At 36.1% G+C, this 23,786-nt stretch overlaps 1 protein-coding gene across 2 annotated transcripts; it reads right to left on the bottom strand.

The window, feature by feature from the left end:
• Positions 1–11,099: 11,099 nt before the first annotated feature.
• On the bottom strand, positions 11,100–23,361 carry LOC140143346 (uncharacterized). Of its 2 annotated transcripts, XM_072165201.1 has the most exons (4): positions 23,228–23,361; positions 13,044–13,146; positions 11,943–12,250; positions 11,100–11,177 (listed from the first exon to the last, which is right to left on the bottom strand). In XM_072165201.1, exons 2-4 carry the CDS (start codon positions 13,083–13,085, stop codon positions 11,114–11,116), a joined length of 414 nt encoding a protein of 137 aa, XP_072021302.1. In that variant the 5' UTR covers positions 13,086–13,146; positions 23,228–23,361; the 3' UTR covers positions 11,100–11,113. The 2 variants fall into 2 exon arrangements, 1 of the variants encoding a protein (XP_072021302.1); XR_011857741.1 differs by lacking the exons at positions 11,100–11,177; positions 11,943–12,250; positions 13,044–13,146 and adding an exon at positions 22,518–22,634.
• Between the last annotated feature and the right edge of the window lie 425 nt (positions 23,362–23,786).

Here is a 23,786-nt window from a genome sequence, read left to right as displayed (position 1 = left end):
CTAGTATCCCAGCAAACACAAAAACGTTTTTAAAACGTTTTAAATAAGTTATATTTTGGGTTTTGGTTTAGGTAAAAACGTTTTAATAACATTAAAATGTCAGGTTATATAAAGGTCTTTAAATCGTTTTAAAACCTTTTGTATGAAAACACACTACAACAATATTTTTAAATGTTTTCGAAATGTCATTGTAAACTATTTTTGCAAACTTTTTTGGCCAAATATTTTGTCAACACTTAAATAACATTATGTTAAAATATTTGCACCCAGCAAACACAGAAATGTTCTTAAAATGTTTTTTACAAAACGTTTTAATAACATTTAAATGTCGGGTTATATAAAGGTCGTGAAAACATTTTAAAAACGTTATTGTAAATATTTTGGGCAAACATTTTTGCAAAATATTTTTTCAACCCCAAAATAACATTCTGTTTAGAATGAGTTGTACCAAGTTTTCAAAAATGTTTTTGGAATGTTATTAAAACGTTTTTATACCCTTTATATAACCCGACATTATGCAGTAAATTACCAACAAATGTTATTTAATGTTATAAAAACGATTTATACCATTAATGTACCCTTTATATAACCCGACATTTAAACGTTTTCTGACAACCTTTTATAACCTTTTGCGAATGATGTCGAAAACGTTTTGTGTTTACTGGTTTTGTGTTTATCATTCATGACAAAGCGTCGAAATTTAAATCTTGATCCTAATCCTTAATGTTAATCTAATGGGCTATTTCAGTTACTTATTTATAACATCAAATTAAATGTTCTACAAAATATCGAGGAACTTCTGCTTAAATCAATCATTATTGAACATAATGATCTAATAATAGCGAAAATTGATTACTTTGGATAACAGATAAACTTATTTCCTTTCTCTAACAGAAAAACAAATCTGTAGGCTTCAACTATAGGGTCTGTGCTTCAACATACCCTATGGACCACAATGGCCTCATCCTAATGGTATAGTTCAATAACCTCAATTAAACAATCATAGTACAAAATTTGACCTCAAGTTGCAGAGAATGAGTTTTTGTACCCGAATTTTCAAAAGGTCATTCAATGAATGTACAAATGTATTGGGGTTAAAGAACTGTGGCCCTGATGAGCATGTTGTGGATCCTAGTGATATCGAAAACAAAATTACATCATCAATATTCAATAAAGTACTTTTGGCGCTCTTCCAAGGTTTTGATTTTTTACTATTATTAATCGAAATATTGATCATATTGCTCACGTGTATAATGTTCACTTTGTAAATGTTATTTATAGGCCGTAATATAACTACCGAAGAAGTTCTATGAATAGGCCTAATCGTTATGAAATAAAACAACACAGTTTACATCACAAGGAAGACACAAAGGAAACAAATGTTCATATAATCACCACATTTATTATGTATTTAACACAATTCGTTGAATTGTTTGTTTATATAAGTTACAGGCCTAACTATTATTGCGTCATTTTTTCTACCAACATGCATTAGCCAATGTTGGCGAATTATTTTATCAAATATCATGTATTAGATATTTAAAAATGATATCTTCCATCAAAACTGATTAGCTTTACTTTACAAGATGATTAGATTAAACTATTATCGTCAAAAATCTTTGTTAATTATAGCATTAAATTAGGCTAAAATTCTACATAATCCACAATGATCTGTTCATCATTCATTTAAGATGACAAAGCGTCGAAAATTTAATCTTTATCCTAAATCCTAATCTAAGTTAATTTAATGGGCTATTCCAGTTGAAATCCATACAAGCCCTATGGAAGACTAGACTTTAATCTCACATACAGGGAGTGTAGATTTCAAATGGAGTCACCCATTCAGGTATAAACCTCCTTTGAAATTCACAATCCCTATGTAGAAGATTAAGATCATGTCTTTACAGGGGCTGTATGGATTTCAACTGAAATGGCACAAATCAAAAGTTCATCAACAAAACTTTTTGTCCAATATACTATTGCACATAATTATTTCCAATCATTTGTAATGCTTATTTTACTTGCTCATTTTTAAATTAACTTTGTTTTATGGTTATCAAAAAAATTTACCTATATCACATTACACCCCAGCAAACGCAAAATGTTTTCGACGTTATTCGCAAAAGGTTATAAAAGGTTATATAAAGGGTATATAAAGGGTATAAAACGTTTTCATAACATTCAAAACATTTTTGATAATCTACTGCAAATATTTTAACATAATGTTTTTTTAAGTGTTGACAAAATGTTACGCCTTTATATAACCCGACATTTAATGTTATTAAATCGTTTTACCATTGTTTACCTAAACCAAAACCCAAAATATAACTTCTTTAAAACGTTTTTAAAACATTTTTGTGTTTGCTGGGACCCGATTCATGCAATATAAATATTAGATCTTATCAAAGCTTTCGATATATTTTCAAATCATTTCAACACTAACATTGATTTGTTTTTGAAAATAAGTGGATATCAACACAGTGGGCTATTCCATTTAAAATCCACACTACCCCTGTGGAAGATTTAGCTAAAGTCTTCCACAGAGGGAGTATGAGTTTCAAATAGATTAGACAAATTGGATAACTTCCATTTGAAATACTCGCTCCAGTTGTAGAAGATATAGGTAGCCATAATACAAGGGGAGTATGGGTTTCAAAATGATTAACCCTGACCAATTACATTTGAAAATCATACTCCCACTGTGGAAGATATTTCCAAAATGCTCCACATGGGTAGTGTGGATTTCAACTGGAATAGCCCAATATAGCCAGTGAGTCAAAGTCAATAGTTCAATGAACTGATAAAACCATATTATTTGTATGTGAAAAATACGAGCTTTGCGATTTGCTCTTTTCAACGGCCATTTGCCACAGTTCGGCTGTTGTACGCTTTTCATGCATATCGGAGAGCACTCTCCGTAATTGTCCTCCAGTTGATCTTGCTCTTGCTCTTAACTGTAACCTGCCGTGGTGTTCTTGACCACCTGCTTGCTGTATCAACTGCTGTTTCCGCCTGGAGACTCTCTGTTGGATCTCTTCTTCAACGTCTTTGACAATGTCTGCATCAGTTCTTTTACAAGCAAATTTCGAACATGTTTTGGTATTGTCTGTTTTATTGGAAGTCCTAAATGATTTCATACTTCCAGTCCATTCCGTTATGCTGCTATCATTTGAAGATGTTCTGCTTTTGCAATCGGAAATGCTATCAGACTCTAAGCATACGAGTTCTGGTAAATTAAAGTTAGATGTTTGTTTCAACTCCTTTAATGACAGAGAGAAACCGTTATCTTCTGCAATGTCGTAGTATTCTGTCAGCTCAGCTTCTTGAAGTTGTTGTTTTGATTTCGTGGGGTCTGCAACAGGCAACCTTTCAGTCAAAGCGATGTCTTCATGATTCTGCAAAATATAATATATGATAGCACAAAAAGATGAATATAAAGTATATTTTGTAGCTTATCTATTTATAATTATACTTCCATGTTTTTATTGTAACTTCTTTTTAAATTGATATTGATATTATCTATTTAATTGAAGACATTGATTTTTTTTATTGACTAACCATGCTAACAGTTTCAATCAATTTAGATCCATATTCAATGTCCATACAAACGATCAAAACATTGTATAATAATTATTCGACTGTTTGGAGCACAAATTAACTACTGGTGCTATTTGGAGCACAAAATAGTTATCTGCTAACGTTATAGGTAAAGGATAGCGACGTTTTCACGTATTTTTTGTGGGGCCTCAGAGCACACGAGTCACTTCTTCAATACGAAAGGTCGAAAATTATATTAATTTCTAATAATTTGCCATAAAATTGGTATTATATCCCGAATTTCAATAAATTATTTGATATTAGAATGACATTCCTCGTATTCAGAATGCAATTTGATGTGTCTGATGTTCTCTCAGGTCCTAGAAAAAAATACGTGAAAACGTCGTTATCCGAGCCCTTAAGTAAATTGTAAATCATAATTACCTTTAAAGGTTCCCAAGCTTGAGTTGATCGTCTGCCAATTGGAGACTCATCACAGTTCATCACATTCTTCCTTCCACATCTGAAACTTCTCTCGTCACTAAGGTGTGATATTGCTTCTGACCGTTGATGCATCAAATCTTCCACTATACTTCTATTTGTCTCCAAATCAGATGCCAGCGACAACCTCTTTCTTTCACTCCTTGGTGACGAACAAGTTGATGAAGGTGGGGAATTCGGCAGTGACGAATCAGATGCGAGAGAGAGTTTTCGGCGACAGAATGTTGGAGAAGAGCAGACCGAAGGCGGGGGTGAGCTTGATCGGGAACTAAGAGCTGGGCTGGATATTCTTCTGAAAGGTCTTGCGTGACCATGTGGTATGTCCAGATGAGAATGACTCTCCGACTGAGTTCTTCTTGTCAAACATCGCCTGGGACTGGGAGGTGGAGAAGGCTTGAATTTATCTGGTAAACTTCTGCTCACTTGTGGTGACAATCGCCTCCCAAATCTTTGCGCACTTGGAATTGTCCTACCGGATGTTTTTGTTTCTGTCCTATCGCTGCCAGCAATATTCAATGAGTTACTGTCTTCTGAAATCTGCACAAAGGGATCATCATTACCAGCGCTTGATTTTTGTTCAGATTTCTTTTCTTGTTTAGATTTGTTCACATCTTTCAACGACATTGCATTCATAGATACACATAGTCCAACTTTTCTCCAACGACGACGATTTAGCGTTAAACCTGGTATCAAGTCCTTTTTCTCCGAAACAAAATCTTTCTCGTCAGATTCTAAACCACTTTTCTTCCTGTTTGCAAGATCCACACAAAGTCTTGCGCTAATTGTCGCTTTCTTCCACCGTTGATTTGCTGTAGATTGTCGCTGGTTTGGTTTCGCCTTCTGTTTCGGCACCCAAGCTGTTTTCTTCTCGCGTTGAAAACGTTGGCATTCTTGCAATTCAATGTCCAATCCAACGCACCTGTCATGTCGTACCTTTGTATCATTTTCATTATCCGCAAGGAACACTTCATCTTCAATGTCAATAGAGTCTCTTGCAGATTCCGCTTCAGGACTTGCAAATATCGCAATTTTTGGCCGCCGAAGTGGAAGATTATTATCCATCACTGTAGATAATTGTTTGTGAGAGTTCAATTCTGCAGGTGACGAAAGTTTTGGTGTATAAACTGATAGCTTATCCATAGTGAAGTCTTTGCACGTCTTAATATTCCCAAAATAATCTTTTGTCTGAATAGGTAACTCTACAACTGAGAGAACGTTATTCAAGCCAAGTTGGCACCGGTACGAACTGGTTTTATAAGTAGCTATTTTAAGTGTATGATCACATTTGACGCCAACTGCCAAAACACCTGATGCAATATAAGAATTGAGCGTTAGCCAAGTTACACAACTTCTGACAAGTATTACGATGTTGCTCCTTGCATAACAATTTAACTTCTGACGCGAAAAAGTGTTTGTGGTCGGACTTATAAACACCTCCTCCTTTGTTGTTTACAATTCTGGGTAATTCCCTCTCTTTTCCAGCATATTCGATGATGATTGGCATCGAGCGGTTGAACCATGACAGCCCTTTACTTTTCCTCGTTACATGATCAATTATTGATATTGATTTCATATTTTCCTCTTATCATTATCTTAAGAAACGAACACTGACTTATTGACTATTTATTACAGTTATATGATAATTTCAATATCTCAAGCTTAGTATAGCTGCCTTAAACAGTAAATACTTTTATATTAAAACTATCGTGTCGTCTGACGATTGCCTTTTAGGCATGAAACTCAGAGTAACGACTACTTATTCTGGAAGGTCTGTTCTTTGAATTTTTATACGCTCTCCCTTTTGGGATTGAGCACTTTATTCAAAAGATAGTCTAACTATGGTAAAATGTTGTTATTAAAACTATATAAATTTTATAAATAGCATAACTTTTGGATTTAATGCACATAGTAGTTAATGCTAAAATGTTAAAATTAAAATGCAAGAATATTTTAACATCGTATTAAGACTCCAAATTTGCAAAAGTCCACTTAAAAACAAAAGTCCCAAAAACTGACAAGCATAGCGAGGAAAACAAATCGGGGATTTTATGATTTTATTTTAGTCAAAAAAGGCCCAAATTGGGAAGAAGGTCTACTTTTCACAAAATCGTCCCCAACCACGGAAAAAGGTCCACTTTTTCAAAATCTGCACCCCACCCCCACCCCACCCAAAAAAAAAAAAAAAGAACCCTGCGTACGTGCCTGATCCTAACTCTAGCCAACCTTAATGTTAACCCTAAAACCTAGCCCTCATCTCTATCTTGGGTAGCAGTCCTGTTTTTAATGTAGATAACAACATCCGGCAGCTATTTCTATAATTCCCGTTTGTGATTCAAACTCTTATAACAGGAGTGGTCTTTTCTTTGGGATTTAGCAGCACGAGTGATGTTTATGGTGGATATGTCCCTAAAACTTTTTCTTTACTGAGATTTGTTGGTGCAATTTTTATCAAACATGGTTTAAACAAGTTACTTAAGTTTTGTTGCGATAACATTGAAGCGTTATCGCCTATCGGACAAAGTTACATTTTCTGACCTATACACTACCGATTCCACAAGCCCCCCCCACCCCTCTACAAAAAAAGTAGTGTCTTTCAGTGCATATGTTTTGCAATAGTCACAAGCATAAACATCGACTTAAAATTTGATAAACGTAACATCAAAATCTAAATAATATTATTGTTAAATAATATAATATATTAATTGCCTCTGCGTCTTATGCGGTTTAGACTTCTAATATGTCTACTCTCAACATGCTCAATACCAGAAAAATACAGCAGAACTATTTTTATGGATTAAAAAATATCATCCTGTTTTTTCAAATGAAAGTTGACACATATCGAAATCTTAATCCTTTACTTAGTTCTAACTAGCAATAAGCGTCCAATTTTAACAGTTTTGCAATTTGAAAGGTAATGGGCCAAATAATGCAATTTTACATGATTTCTTACAACTGCAGTCACAAAATTCAAAGACTTGTCACAAATGTAAGCATTCAAAACTTGGAGTAGAGACTATGTATGAGTTTGCTCATATTATTTTATGTTAATTTTGATAATTGGTTGATATTAGAAAAAATAATGTGTTTTTCAAAAATTGAAATTGAAATTAGTCTTGGTACAAGTCTTTGGGCTTGATTATCACAGCTGCGAAAGACGCCCTAAAAACGCAAGTTTTTAACCCTTATTCCCAAAACTTGACCAAATATTAAAATTTGATTTCATTTTTTTTTTGTTATTACTAACTAAATGATTATGATTTATCTAAATTATGTTTCATTTGGCAAAAACAGGATAATATTTTTTTTAATCTCAAAAAATTAGTTCTGTATTTTCTGGAATTGGGAGTAGGCCTACAGTCTTCCCATTTAGATATCCGCATTTAGACCTAATTCACACCAGTAGCGTAGCCAGCGGGGGGCAGGGGGGCAGAGTGCCCCTGACAAAAAATGAAAGAAAAAAGTGCCCCTCTGACAAAAAATAAAAAAGGAAATCAGAAGGGCAAAGGAAAAGAAAAGGGCAAAATTCAGCCCGATCATGGGCCAAAATAGTGTAAAATACAAAAATTTTGTGAAAATAAAGCCATTTCCATCATGATAATGGGCGAAAATAGTATAAAATACCCAATTTTGCGCGCTACGCGCGCACATCGTCCAAATAAAGCCTTCTTTGACGCTCGAAGATCTATGTAGGGGGCTATTGTATGATGCAACTGTAATTTTTTCGTCTGTGCCCCCGAAATTTTATTTTGCCCCCCCCCCCCCCCGACCAAAAAAGCTGGCTACGCCCCTGATTCACACTCCCTGAGTTGAAGATTAATGTTATGTCTTCCATACGAGGTTAATGGGGATATGCTACTTGGGATGGATAATACAAACAAAATAAGCCCAGGGGTCACCTCGAATCAAAGATGAATCACCAAGTGTACAGGAAATCACTATAAAAAGTTGCTTTGGCATCTTTATGTGAAGCAATATCCAGATGTAAACAAAATACCCACACGTATTAGTTTCTATAAATGTCTTATCACTTGGCCTTGAAATATTCAACATGGTTGCCATTTGTACTGTACAGGTTAAAAATCATTCAAAAACATATTTTGACATCTTATGTGATGGAAATGGCAACAGTTTCAACCTTAAATGTGTAAGCAAAATATACAAACTGATTCATTTCAGCCAATGTCTCATCACTTGATTTTGAAATATTCAAAATGGCTGCCATTTGCACTATACAGGTTAAAATCATTAAAGAACATGTTTTGACATGCAAATGGCATAGAACATGTAAAATGACGTAGAAATGCGGGCGGATATCTGACAATTTTTTTGGCCTTACGTACCCAGCAAACACAAAAACGTTTTAAAAACGTTTTAAATAAGTTATATTTTGGCTTTTGGTTTAGGTACAAACGCTTTAATAACATTCAAATGTCGGGTTATATAAAGGTCATGATAACGTTTTAAAACGTTTTGTATAAAAACACACTACAACAATATTTTTGAATGTTCTTGTAAACTATTTTTTGCAAACATTTTTGCCAAATATTGTGTCAATACTTAAATAACATTATGTTAAAATATTTGAACCAAGCAAACACAGAAATGTTTTTAAAATTTTTTTTTTTTCAAAACCTTTTAATAACATTTAATTGTCGGGTTATATAAAGGTCATGAAAACGTTTTTAAAACGTTATTGAAAATATTTTGGGCAAACATTTTTCGCAAAATATTTTTTGAACCCCAAAATAACATTCTGTTTAGAATGTTTTGTATCAAGTTTCAAGAATGTTTTTGGAATGTTATTAGAACGTTTTTATACCCTTTATATAACCCGACATTTAAACGTTTTCTGTAAAACATTTTTGTTTGCCGAGCAGTAGATTATTAAAAAATGTTTGTGTAAGGTTATGAAAACGTTTTATACACTTAATATACCCTTTATATAACCCGACATTTAAACGTTTTCTGACAACCTTTTATAACCTTTTGCGAATGATGTCGAAAACGTTTTGTGTTTGCTGGGTAGGCCTATGTTGCGTTCCAACGTGATTCTTATACCAAACAATATTATAGCATCAAAGCATAAAACCAAAAGTTTTAGATAAATATTCAGAAAAAAATTTATACAGAAATTGTGTGATTTGATGAAAAAATGTATATAGCAAATACAGAATGAAGAATATTTTAACCTGTTAATTTCGTCAAAAAAGCTTTTCAATTTATTTTAAAGAGTCTTTAGAGGGTACTTAGAGCTTGCGACCCCTTATTTTATATTACACTAGGAAAGTTGAGAAAGAACTTTGTATGCAGGTTCCATTTCAACCAATCTCAGATCTGAGTTTTTCAATGACGTACGTGTTAAGTCGAGCATGTGAAGGGGAAGTGCTCTTTGCCACGCTCCGTGCTCAAATCGGTTCGTCTTCGATATCCGATAACTTCACAAAGAAAAGTCTTGTCGCATTGGGTCTTTACGGTCTGTGATTCTCAATACTTTCATTCTGAAAACTGTAAAATGGCCTTTTACCACAACTTTATCAATTAGCCTACATCAAAAGACTATAAACCCAGTCAGTCAATTGTCAATTTAAATCTTTATAAAAACTATAAAACCAGCCATGCCAAACTGTTAGCTTTAAGACTTTCAGAGAAGGGTTACATAAGACATGTAAGAGAGAAAACGGAAATTTTTTATTGGCGGTTTTAGTTTTTAAAGATTTATCACGACCCTGGGATTAAAGAGTAATACAAGGTTTCTATAATTGAAGACCGAATTTTAAAAAAAAAAAGACTAGTTTGCGTATGACGTCCTGTCAACCACACCAAAAATGCCGTACTGCGCAGGTCAGTAACCAATCACGTCACGCCCTTGCCCTGACGTCACCCCAAATTAGTCTAGTTCGATCTTCAATTATACATCATGTATGATTGAGCGCATCTAGCTGATGGGAACCCTAAACGCGCATGTACGTAAAAAGTACATCAAGAGGAACAAAAACGATGAGCATTTCATGGAAATACCGGCCGGTACAGGAAGCAATCATTTCTCCTATTGCATGCATGCATGCAATAGCGAGAATCCTGAGATTCGAAGGATACGTACCATTTTATGAAATCCTTAGTAAATTTTGATTCTGCAACTTTAAGGGACGCTGCACGATTGGGATATTTTTTCAGGTTTTCTCTTATTTCTAGAAATTGTTACAAAAAGTTACCGTAAGTTCTGCATGTGCACCTCACAAGAAATGCGTTACGGTGAGAATGGGTATTTAGGTCACTGACTATGCAGAACCACCGAAGGGTGCTAATAAGCAAGTTTACAAGTTTTATTAAACTCTGTAACTACCTTCAAAAAGGTATGAGAGAATATAATCAACCATACAGTCATTAGATATACGTACATACACACACAACCAAATCCAAATATATAATCCAAATCCAAATCCAAATAGATAAAATAAAATACATATAAGATAATACCGTTTCAATTTTACGACTTCAAAATATACGACAATACATAATAATAGGTTACTCAAAATTTTTCATAATATATTTGCAGAATTTGGCCAGATTGACCATTTCACTGTCTTTTTGAGAGTTCAAAAGCGATGCAATTTTGTCAACATGTTTGGTCTATGCCTGAATTGTGCTGTCAAATATTTATCTCTTTCGTTAGACAACGATGGGCACTCAAAAAGATAGTAAAATTCGTCACCCACTTGATGTTTTGTGCATAGAGGGCACAAACGTTCTTCTTTGGGGATACCTTGGTACCTCCCAGTGGTGATGGGAAGTTTGTGGTTACCACATCTAAATTTGCAAAGTTTGATACGATCATTCTGGTCAAGAGTTTTGATATAATTTTCAAATTGAAGACTTGTTTTATAGATTCTATAGTTACTACATTGACTGATTTTGTTAACTTCTTCATTCCAATTCTCAGCCTCAGTTTTTATTTACATTATCAGTATCACTTTATTAAGTTCTTCATTTTTAGTGTAGTGCTTTTTACCAGGTTCAAGTCTTTAAGTTATCATTAAGATGAAAGTGTTATCCAACTTCATTGCTGACTGACAGACTACCTCAATGTATACGATTGGTTGACATTATCCCAATTCTCGTTATTCAATGGACGCATAAATCTGAAAAAAGAAGGTGCAAACATATCATTCGTGCAAAATAGGATTAAGGGTCAGTAAAGACCTATAATATTACGTTTTTCGAGTGAAATTTTTTCGCAGCGACGAATGCTGCGTTTTCTTTTCCCCGCTGCGATTAGCCGCTGCAATCAGGCTGGATTTACCATTTGGCCAGATGGGCCTGGGCCCAGGGCCCAAAAATTCCTTTTTAGCCCATGTTTTGGGCCAACATAGGGTAAAATTGTAAAATTGTGCGCCCTTCGCGCACACTAGCCCTTCAAATAGCAAAATTCACCTTCATTTTTGGCTAAAATAATATGTATTTTATGTAATTTAAATTAGATACTAAGGCTTGATATCAGGAGTAGGCTTATAATTTCCTCCACATATCTTACAATTGAAAGCAAAACCACCACTGTGTGCATCCCACGTGATGCTAGCTACGTATGCAAAAGTCATAGAGGGCCAAAGCACGGTTTCGTTGGCCGGGCTAGCGAAACACCCGTAGCTACACTTCGCCGATATGGAGTGTTTGGCACGTGAGGGGTCCTGGGTCAAAACCTGGGGGAAAGCACCAACTTCTTTGTTCATCTTCTTTCCTTTTTTCGTTTCTTCTCCACTGCATTGTTTTCGTTAAATGGCTATTAAATGGACATAATGGCTCCTGCCATCCTACTCGCCCGGACTTGATCAAATATGAAAATACGCAGGATAAACTAATCAAAATCCATATTAAGGATACAACAAGGCAATCAATTAATTTCTTACTTTTCAAGTACATATTCCATTGTTTCAGATTCGACAGATGTCAAAGAACCACAAGCGTTCCCGATGTTGGTCTTCATCTCTTCAGGGCTCGACGTACCAATAACTGTAATCGGCACTGCATTGTGGGAAAGTGTGTAGTGTAGCGCTAACTTGGTAATATCAATTCCATCGCTTTGACAGTAATCAACTGCTTTCCTACAATTCTCCTTGATGTGTGGTGCAGGTGCTGTGTGCCATGGTTGAGGGCCGTGTGGTGTAAGCATTCCTAACGCAAACGGTGACGCATTGATAACACCAACTCCTTTTTCCTAATTAATGGTTTAGAAGCGGAATGGAAATTAATATGTAAGCATGGTAAAAGTGATCAAGGTACCTTTTTCCTCGCTTGTGGTGAGGGGGTGTACCGGGGGGGGGGGGGTCTTCCTGGTTGAAAGTTTATGGGGATGTGTCACGGTTTTGGAATACCTTTTCAGCGATTTGGTATATCGATAGGTAGGTTTTAAATGGAAGCCAATGCGCCCAATTTGGCATATTTGGGCAAAAGTGCCCTTAAAAGCAACCAATTTGGGCAAATTTGTGTGCTTTTTGGGTGGTATTTGTAACATAAATTGGTATACTGATGGGTTGCAAAAATATAGTGAAAGTTAACATCCGAAAGTTCGCGTGGCATGTCCCCGTACGAATATGTTCGAAAATCCCCCACCCCCAGGGGGGGGGAGTTCCATGGGACCCAACATCAATATCAAAAGAACCACTTTAACGTTAAACCCATAAAAATCAAGAAGAAACATCAAAATTGGATGGTCAAAATTATTGTTTTTCAGGAACGCGTAACTTTGTTTCCTGTTGTAGTTGAATCCCGTGAGCTCATTACCCGGACAATGTTGGGCCACTCGTGCTCAGCAATGGCCTTCCTCTCCAGCTATATCCAAAGATCAGCTTCTCGACAGTTTGTGATGGCACCCGGATCGCACCTGCTGGACTCCTCCACTTTCATTCTTGCTCATTTTGTCGCGATTGTCATTTTACTGGATTCTATTTTCTCTGTATGGTAGTTTGTCTTTTTATATATGCATTTATAGCAATTACACACTAACTTACCTTGAAGTATGATAAATGGCCAAGTAGAGTGGTATCATGCATCGTCAGGTGAGCAAATGTCAAGATAGTATCTATCTTAACTGTGCTTCTTTCTATGATATCCCTGAAAGAAGAACCGAAGCAAATCAAAATAAGATCCAAAGGAAATGTAGTCCTACAAGACAGGCACTAAAGAGCACCATCGGTGAAGGATAAGTTAATACTTTTCACACCATGTATTTGTTTCATATGAAAAACAACAAAAAGTACTGAAAATATGATATATCAGTGAAGTTATTGTGTGTATGAATTCGCTCGGATGAAATAATGACGTATCACGAAAATGGCCATTATGAGATAAAATTGCATTTGAAATATTTTTGCAACTTTTACCCGTTTGTCATACATTACCTCGACTCGATTAAAATGTCTCCTTTTCTTGAATGGATATGAAAAATAGATATTTAAGTTATATTTAATGAAAATACATTGTTGTCGTTCACCAATTAATTGTAACTAATCATTAAACTTATACGCCAGTATGGTAAATTTTTTGAAAAATGGTTAAATTGACATACGACACGTGATACGTCAATTATGTCCAGTCATTGTTGAATTCATATCTGTATTAGCCACACAGCCGCGATTTACCGAAATAGTGGCGTATGCCACATATTTACGACATAGTGGCGTACATATCAATTTGTAAGCGCTCTTTAGCAAAGTCATAGTTCATTGAATTTACAACCGTATGACAAAACAGGCGAAAATAGTAACTTTTTGCACAAGATTGGCAATTTAAAGAGAATTGGCCATTGCTCATTCTAGTGACGCTAGTATGGACATACCGTAAACGTTCGCCTAATGGCGCTATGGAGTTCATGGAAATGAGAGAGCGCCATCCCTGTAAAAGCCGACTATTATCACTGATCATTAAGGGTACGTGTAGTTAAAGGGTGAAACCTATCGACACATACAATTATGAACAAGATCGAACAAACTTGTTCATGATAATGCGGTAATCATTCACCTGATACGTTGTGGCCCAGTGAGCAGAGCATTAGACTATAGTGCGAGGATAAAGAGAACTTGTGGAGAAGATTGATGGTTCGAATCTCATGCAGTAATTTCTGACAGATTATGATGTCTGTCAATGTTTGTTTTTTTCTGATTTGAGGAAATTTTATTCCCGATTTTCTTGATTTTATCTTTAACATTGTTTATATAATTTTATTATCTTATCTTGTATGTGTCTTTTTTCATGATTCTTTGTTTTTATCGTTTCATTTTAGAGTAACTCAATCCATTCAATCAAATGTTGTAATGAACCTATTTGAATGTATAGGCATTTGTTATGTGTGTGAGACGAACTGTCGCGTGCGACAAGTCTTTCAATTCGCGCGAGTGTCCTTGCCTATGCATCAGTGGTCATAAGAGGTATATCATTTTATTCGAAAGGGGGGGTCATAAAGTCTTGGAAAGAATAATAGGAGGGGTCATAAAATGTTTTATGACCAAAATGTAGGAGTCACACGATGACCACAGAAAGTGTGTTATTTTATTCAAAAGACTGATTTCAATACAATTTTGGGGTTTGGGATCATAAAATTTTGTTGCCGAAATAGGGGGAGCGCAATTTTATTGACGCAGCCTTTTTGTAAATGTGGGACCCCCCCCCCTTCCGAAAAAAATGATAGCCCTCTAAGAGGATTCAAAAGATAACCTCTGCCCCAATAATCCCTAGCTATATTTGTTTGAAACTGTTCAACGGAGGATGTATCATAATAGGCTCAGTCTTCAAATGATATAAATAAAATTTGAATGAGTGAACGAACAAAATCATACAACTACCAACTGAATAGAGGCTGTGCATATGACGTATCAATCATCCTGTAAATATGGCGGACTACTCAAATGCATTCAACAAAAGCATGATTGCATCTACCGCGACAGTTCGTCTCACACACATAACAAAATGCACTACGATCAAATAGGTTGATGACAACATTTGATTGAATGGACTGCACTGCGCCATGATTACGGGGAAGAAACCGGTTCAAATCCTTTGTTTGGAGCCAATCGATAAACGCAAGGCCTCTATAGCTATCATTGAATACTGGCTAGGATTCCACAACACAATGAGAACATGTTATAAGGCGCTTTGGAAGGCACACAATACCCCAATGGCTTTCCATATTATGTGCACTCAACAACTATTCAGTATCGAAGCCCGGTATCGAAGTTACGTAATGTTACTATGTCAACGGGATCACGCGCTTAAGTAATGAACCACGATCGAAACAATCAGTACACAAAAAAGGCATACCAAAATAGCGTGATCGTAATGATCGCCATACAAACAGTGCTTGGTTCCGATACCATCACGGAGTTACGTAACTACTTCGTGGTCTGATAGTTATATGATCAATGGTCTGATCTACTTGGGTTCGATCCTTTTAAAGGAGGATTTTGTGATCCTAGCATCCTCTTTTTATGACATTTTTCAGTAGATATCCACGAAAAAAGCTTATTTCCAAAATTTCAGTTGATTCCGATTTTGCGTTTGCGAGTTATGCATGATTATGTGTATTACACTGCTCCATAGACAATGTGTTGTAATTTCGTTCTGGTGCACCAGAACGAAATTCAAATTTGGCGATATTTTTGCTAAACGAATTAATCTGCAAGAAATATTTGGTACATAAACATTATGTAGCCAGAGGTATCCAGTGGTGTAAAAATCTCAACTTTTTTGGGAAAAGTGGGGGATGAGGCTGTGGATCACGAAATGCCCCTTTAAGAACAGAAAAAATAGCTGATCATTTATAATGCATTAATGAATAAAGTAATGTAGTTACACAATTTGAAACATTGAGGCCGTTCTATTTTTCAAAGGTCATTTAACTGTTAAATGTAGTGGAATATATCACGCATTGATAGGTAGCAGGTGGAGCAAATTTTTTCAGCGGTTTTTGTTGCCGTTTGTTCGCAGTGCCTATATATTTTAAAAAAATATGAAAATTAAAATTAAATTAAAAAAATTCACAATATTCGTTCGTAAAATGGGGACAAAATCCAAAAACATTTCTTGACCCTTCTTCACATAAAGTGGGGGCAGAAATCAAGATTCGAACAAGTACCATTCACCATTCAAGGCGCACCCTCTACCGACTGAGCTAACGGGTCAGACAATAGAAGGGTGTAATTTTGAACTGAAGAATATTAAACAAATATAAAGAAATTACAATGTTATAAACAGATTTACCAAAATGAGTTAGGTATAACGTATGAATCGATTTACAAATTAAGTCCAGAGAGAGAATACCTGAAGAAACCCCAAAACATTTGCTGCTCTAGCAACTAACCTAGTGACCTAAAGTATTGGGTCATGTCACGATATTTTTTCTGAGGCATTATGTCCAGGTTGCTCAATTTAACATACACGTATCCTTAAGGGATCTAAAATGAGCGTTTATTGCGTTTCGACAGTATTTTTTTTGGGACATGAGAGCACCTCAGACCTATCGAATTGCATTCTGAATACGAAGCATGTCTTTCTGATATCAAATAATTTTCATTTTTTGAAAATCACAATATAATACAAATTTTATGACAAATTATAAAAATTTGATATTTTTCAAATTTTTGATATATAACAGTCCTCGAAGTAAATTATATAAATCTAATGATATATTCTTAAAGTGTATGCAGCAGGAAGGAAAAAGCCGACGGTCAATTGAAAATTTTGACCTTTCATATTGAAGATATGGATTTTTTCCCAAAAAGACCTAATTTTTTTGGTGTTTTGGGAAAAAATCCATATCTTCAATACGAAAGGTCAAAATTTTCAATTGATCGTCGGCTTTTCATCCCACCTACATACACTTTAAGTATAAATCATCAGATTTATAAAGTTTGCTTCAAGTACTGTTAAATATCAAAAATATCAATTTTTAATGATTTGCCATAAAATGTGTATTAAATTACGAATTTCAAAAAATCAAAATTATTTATTATCAGAATGACATTCTTCGTATTCAGAATGCAATTCGATATGTCTGATGTGCTCTAATGTCCCAAAATAAATACTGTCCAAACGTTCATACCCCAGCCCTTAATGCTGTTGAGATTTTACAAGGATGGCGCTCTCACATTTCTAAGAATCCAAAAGCGCCATTAGGCGAACGTTTACGGTACCACAGCACAATTTTTGACCAAAATGTAGGTTTCAAAAGTCAAAACCTCAAGTGTTCCTCACAATATTTTTCAAATTTTATGTCATTAAATGAAAGGGCACACTTATATTGTCCATATACTAGCCTCATTAGAATGAGCAATGGCCAATTCTCTTTAAATTGCAAATCTTGTGCAAAAAGTTACTACTTTTGCCTGTTTTGTCATACAGTTGTAAATTTAATGAACTATGACTTTGCTAGAGGGCGCTTACAAATTGATATGTTGTCAAAAATAGCTGATACGTCGGTATGTCATCCGAGCGATATGTCATCCGAGCGACGAGTGTCCAAATGGATAAACGCCTCCAACATCGACTTTAATACTTCCAATTGAAAATTGATTTTTAATTGACAATTAAAAAATGCAAAAGAAGGGTTTATCTGATTTCCCAAATCACTGATTCGCCGTAGAAGTGATGTAACAACCGGATTAACTACCTTAGCAATAGGTTAAAACAATTTTTGAATATATCGCGATGCACTAATACGTTCACGCGATACCTCTGCATTGAACCATATCATGCTGATCACTCGCACCTGCAAGATTAGTACCGTTGAAAAGAGCGGTATTGCATTTAATCTATGATTGCAGACATACACAGGTGATAAGTGCAACCTGCTTGTAGTGCTGGGCGATATATTCAAAAATTGTTTTAACCTATTGCTACGGTATTTAAACGATATGACTCCTGCAATCACAACATTATGCCTTATATGTTAGAAAATTAATTACCAAGCACGAATCACGTGGTTTTATTTTAAACAAACTCATATTATCCATAAAAACTAATTAAAACAGCCGTCTCTCAACACGCGATATTCAAAATTCCCAGGCGCCGAGATTATCGAGTGCAGTGACGTCCCAGTAATACAATGAAGGCTGACAACAATTGAGCACAAATAACCACGACGTCATTGCGCTGGACAATTTCGGCGGCGGGGAATTTTGAATATCGCGTGTTGAGAGCCGGCTGTTTTTATTCATTTTTATGGTCAATATGAGTTTGTTTTAAATAAAACCATGTGATTTGTGCTTGATAGTATAAGCAGAGAGCAGATATTCTTGAGAGGGCACTCGATTCACGTGGTTTCTTTTCCAACGCTAAAAGATTACGAATTTTGGTGGTTTGCAAATGAAAAGTGTCCACACTATCGATTGATTACGTAACTGTTATGAATAATTTATTAGGTTTTTCAATGCAATCGCCTCGACCCATTAATACATATTATCTGTATTATCAAAGTACTTGGAATAGCAATACGGTGAGTTCACTGAACTATACGCCCTTATACTGATGGAGTTTTAATGGCGTTTAATGGCGTTAATCCTCTCCATACACAGATGAACAAATACAATAGATGAAGGTCAACACGTATGACCTCCTATGTGACATGTTATATGTGATGTACAAAAACCTGAATATCATAAAGATCAGTATTCGTTTGTGCATATGCACTGCACATTTACGTTGCTAAATATTACTCATTATATATAATGACAAATATTGGTATTATGACAATACGGTATATACATTGTATATAAAACGACTAATAGATCCTACTATCATGGCGTCAGGTCAATGTTCATCATCATCCCGTATGTTTCTTAAAATTCATTCATAATTATTTGAGACAAATTGCTGTGCTCATTTTTATAGGTGCACAGGTAGATCCGTGTTTTTTTTAATTTTCATTTCCTTTTAATGAAAGAATTAAGGTTTTCCACTGCACGGGGGCCACAAGGGTGATACTAATTTTAATGCTATATTTTCAAAACGAATACGTGTTCCCGGTTGGCTCTATAGCGATTTCACAGAAAAGTATTTCTAGTGCAATGCAGCGTCGGACTCTAGCTGAGAGCGTAGCCTAAGTCATTACGGACTCCAAGATGGGCTCTCCATACACAAATGAACAAACACAAGGAGGGTAGTCTCCTCCGTGACCAGCTTGATTTCGATGGAGCGGAACCAAATTGGCTGCAGAGGAGACGGGTCATTTTGCTATGCAAATGAGTTGAGTGTCGTAGCCCTGGTATAACAGCTCGGGGGCACTGCTAATTCAAAGACGTCTCTGATATCAAATACTCTTGAAGCGTCATGTCACATAACAGTATCATATTTCAGAGACGTCTCATAAATCACATACTCCCTAGTTTCAAAACCCAGTCGCAAACGATATAAGTAATTTTGATGAACGTGCCAGCGCAGTGGGAATAATTTTGTGTATAGGCCTTATCAGGGTTGTAGCTAGCCCAAGTTGACCATGTTGAGTGCCTGCCAATTTTACTATCCAATTCATGAATTGGATAGTAAAATTGGGAATTTTTTTACTTCAAAACATTTGATTTTGGCCATTGCAATCTAAGTGTGCTCTGGGACCATTTGTCAGAATTTGCACAGATAGATATAATTTTTGCACAGGTAGATATTTTCTAAACATAGGAAAGCTTATTCTAATACACTCAGCTTCGTTCCGATGTGCTGCATCGGGTGCCGAGCTGTCAACAAAGCTCGACGTATGTGATATAACAGACCCCGCACACCGTCATCGTCCCTATATCTTCGTGTCAAAAATTGCCGTGATAGTACGATGAATCCTCACGTGTTTCAACAGCTACGCATGGTGATTTTGTTCGAGATAGGCCGAGTGACTCAGGCTAAGCATACAATGTGAGATTTTGAGAGTCTGCCACACTGTTTCTATTCTATGTTTTTACGATTTTCGCATGATCAGTATATGGCTGGCCGTAACCGCCACAACGTGGAGCTGCTACGCGTAGCTTACTTTTCGCTTCGCGGAGCTAAATTGACCAATCATGTTAGATCTTTTCATTACGCGGAGCCAGTGGATGCATCCTCGTTCCAGAGAGAGAAAACTCTTGCCAAAATTAATGTTTTCTATGGGGATTTTAAATGAATCAAATGTAAATAAACCACGACCAGTTGTACAGGATCAATACCATTGTTTGATTAGTGTATAGTCAATGTTACCTTGCATGCATGTGTCATGTGTGTGGCGTATTTGTTTGTTTGTTTGTCTACTGTGTCAGGCCAGGATCACTGACACCCACGGTACTGATACTGTCATACTATCACGGTGATCATATTGTTGAATGTTGTTGACTTTAAAATAATCATGATGCAGTCATGTCTACAGTAGAATTCACCACGACCTTTGAAGGACTTAAACCCCATGATAACACTCAATGAAAACAGCTCAACTATGTTACATCAGATCTTCTCTGGTTAAATACACACTGCACTTGTGTCTGTTTTACCTGTGCAATGAGCAATGAGCTGGTATTATAGTTTCAGTTGGGTGAACGATTATAAAGCGAATGCAAGGTAACAATACTGTGTGCGCTTTTGTTTACGAAATGAGACAATAGTCTGCTTATTGTTAACCAGCGTTCTTGAAAATGAGAAGCATAATGGTTTGCAGACTTAACACGGTTTAGAAATAATTTCTTCATATTTTTTGGTGTTATCTGTCGTTTACATATCCTTCCTAAAACACAAAAGTACCAATATTTCCAAACACCTAAATTAGCTAAAAATTTAGGACATGTTACAAAACTATATTTTCTAGAACTTCAGAAAATACTTTAAATATTGGCCGGTTATTTTTTACACAGTGACGTCAACTAGGCAATGGCCTATACTTCTAACATACACTATTTGTAGAGGTCACGCGTCAATGGTGAGCGCACTGAGTATTGTGTATAGGAAAACGGACAGTAACTACAGTATGTATGGCCTACTACTAGTATATAAAGTAAATCCGAACTGGTTTGCTGAAGGTCGAATTCCGCAGGCCACGCCGCGCAAGTTGTACAAATTAGCTCCCGGCGATACACTGCACATCGCAGAATTGTGCGCATGGTTTACCACCACTCTGCCTAGCTATATAGTTATGTACAATACTGTATGAGTTTCTTGTCCATCTTAATAATAAGTCGGTTCGTACTTTTCATAAACTACTTTTTGAATCATAACTTTCGTGACCGAGGATATCTTGCAACTACGTGAAGCTCGTCTGGCAAATTCTTAATGAATAAATTCGCTTCACGTAATGAGTAAGTCGTACTTGATTGGTCAGTTTTACCTCCGAGTAATGAAAAACTCTAACATGATTGGTCAATTTGGCTCCACGGAGCAAAAAGTCAGCTACGCGTTGTGGCTGTTGCGGCCTACCATATCAGTATCCCATATGATATTTCTATTGCAAGAAAATTTTATTTGTTGTCAGGTAAATCACAGGTTTTATTTTAAATACACTAACTGGAAATTAAATTCACTAATTAGTGAGGACCGGTATTTTGCTGTGGATATGTTTAACTGCAATTTTGATGTAAAAAATTTGAAATCCACGGTAAAAATTGTGATAATATTCAACTCTTAGAGAAAATAATTATATAAAGGAATGCATGTAAAATCCAGGTGCAATACAATGTACATTATTGACACACTATCACTCTCTTTATCTACGTCAATAATAGAATAATCGATTTCAATCGAATTGAATACATTGCTCCATTTTGAGTTTGTAGTTGACTACTGAGCGACATAAGCGATCGATTGCTAGCCAATCAGATAGAACTCCTTCACTCGCCCGTCGCTCACCAACGGAGTATTAAATTTATATTTATCGTATAGGGCGCCGACACTGTGCCCCGTATGTGAAATCACTGACCCGTCTTTGAAATCAGAGACGTCTGGTTATTACGAGTGCCCCCGAACTGATAATATAAGGCATACTGTTGTGATTGCCGGAGTCATCCTTTAATCTTGTTACATCATCACGAATGGTGCAAGGCGTGTCGGAATAGCTGCGGTCGTTTAACTCCAAAAAATCAATTTTCATTGCCTAGATTAGGGGATTAATGAAAAGTTAAACCTTGAAGATTTGAAAGGGTATGAAATTCAAAACATGCATTTTCAAAAATTAATGACAAACTATACACCAATCCGAGAAGCGTTTACTGTATTTGGCCCTCTATTGACGGCAACACAGATGTACCAGAGCGGGAGATTTAATTCGTAATTCAATACTCATGATTGTGTATTGAATATCACTGTTGTGTACAATTCCCGGGCACAATTCTGTATAGCACACAATAAATAATGGATGGAACCCCCGACCTCGGGACACCGCAGTTTTACATCGGGGACACCGCAGTAATGGCGAAGTCGGATAGGTGTATAGACGAAGTTGGTTCTAAAGGGTTACTGTCACTTTATCAAAATTAAACGTGCCTGAAAGCATTTAATGAATATCCCGTAAGTCCAATGAACCGAGCTTTCCCAGCTTGTCTCACTTTTGCTAATGCTGGTAGCGTTTCGTTTACAATGGCATCCGTATGCTGGTTATCGTGTACCTGTAAATTAAAATATGATGGAGACCTGATCAGCCTAATCTAGGTTTATTCTTCGGAAACTGGGGGGGGGGGAAACAAGGCGGAACAGTCCGAAGAGTCATTTATAGTTCGAAAAGGGTTAAAATTACGGTTACTTTAGAGTATGCTTGGTTAGGAATATGTCGTTGGATTAGGGTTAGGAATTAGGTAATGGTTAGGATTGGTGTTATAGGGTCATGCCAGGGTTAGGGTCACAGTTAGTATTAGAGTCAGAGTTATAATGATTGGGTTTAGGATCAGGGCGTATATAGGCTCGAATATGAGAGCAATCATCGATTTGAAATTGGCTTTTGCAAAATTTTGTGCCAGAGGAGGGGTACAGAGTAATTATTATAGATCATTAGGCTACCGAAGGAGTCACTACAAGACGCACATACTTAGGATCTATACTCTGTTTTGTCTACTCACGGTATTAAATTCGCACTGACTTTCTAAGAACTTGTAAGTGATCGTGACAACACCAAGTTTTCTTTGGCTCCTTAATTGCATCTGTAAGCCACCGTGGTTAAGCCTATACAAACCCCGAGAACAAAGTATTACCCTAGGAGTATTACCTGAATGATATCCACGTAGTCTAACCCTAGATAGCGCAGGCTATCATCCACACTCTGAAGGGTCTTCTCCGCAGAAAAATCTAATATCGCTTCACGATTTGGCTTCATGTATCGACCCACTTTGGTAGCGATGTAGAACGTTTGTCGAGGAACATTTTAATCGCCTTTAAAATAGATACAGTACAAAATGTAGGTGATAATCAATTAATTAATAGCGTAAACTTCATTTAAAACAAAAGATAAGTGACATGGATAGGGATCATCTCGGTGTAAAAGGTGCGAAGGAATAAACTTTAGCACTTTGGTCCGCTGATATCAGCGACCCTCTGTTAAAGGTATCCAATGTTTCAAAAAATAAGTAACTTTTATTCAGTTGCTTTTTGGTAGGGTAGCGTGCAAGGGAAACAACCACCGCGACGATCTTGACCCACTTTTCCCGCCTTTTGAGTGCGCATTAGGTGAAAAGAGCACAAGTGAAGCTGAACAATAACTCTTTTCGGTCCATAAAAGTAATTATTAGTACATAAGTGACAGCATTTGTAAAAAATACCGCAGTCAT

Source organism: Amphiura filiformis, unplaced genomic scaffold (assembly GCF_039555335.1).
Source record: "Amphiura filiformis unplaced genomic scaffold, Afil_fr2py scaffold_21, whole genome shotgun sequence".
In the NCBI taxonomy this organism is placed as follows: Eukaryota; Metazoa; Echinodermata; class Ophiuroidea; order Amphilepidida; family Amphiuridae; genus Amphiura; species Amphiura filiformis.
This window is presented reverse-complemented; position numbering and strand designations above follow the sequence as displayed.

Bases quoted from the DNA above. Each gene is read 5' to 3' on its own strand.
- LOC140143346 (XM_072165201.1), bottom strand. From the start codon at position 13,085: ATGCATGATACCACTCTACTTGGCCATTTATCATACTTCAAG. The intron at 12,251-13,043 runs GTAAGTTAGTGT...ACCATTAATTAG, and splicing joins GCCATTTATCATACTTCAAG to GAAAAAGGAGTTGGTGTTAT. The intron at 11,178-11,942 runs GTAAGAAATTAA...TTCTTTTTTCAG, and splicing joins ATGGAATATGTACTTGAAAA to ATTTATGCGTCCATTGAATA.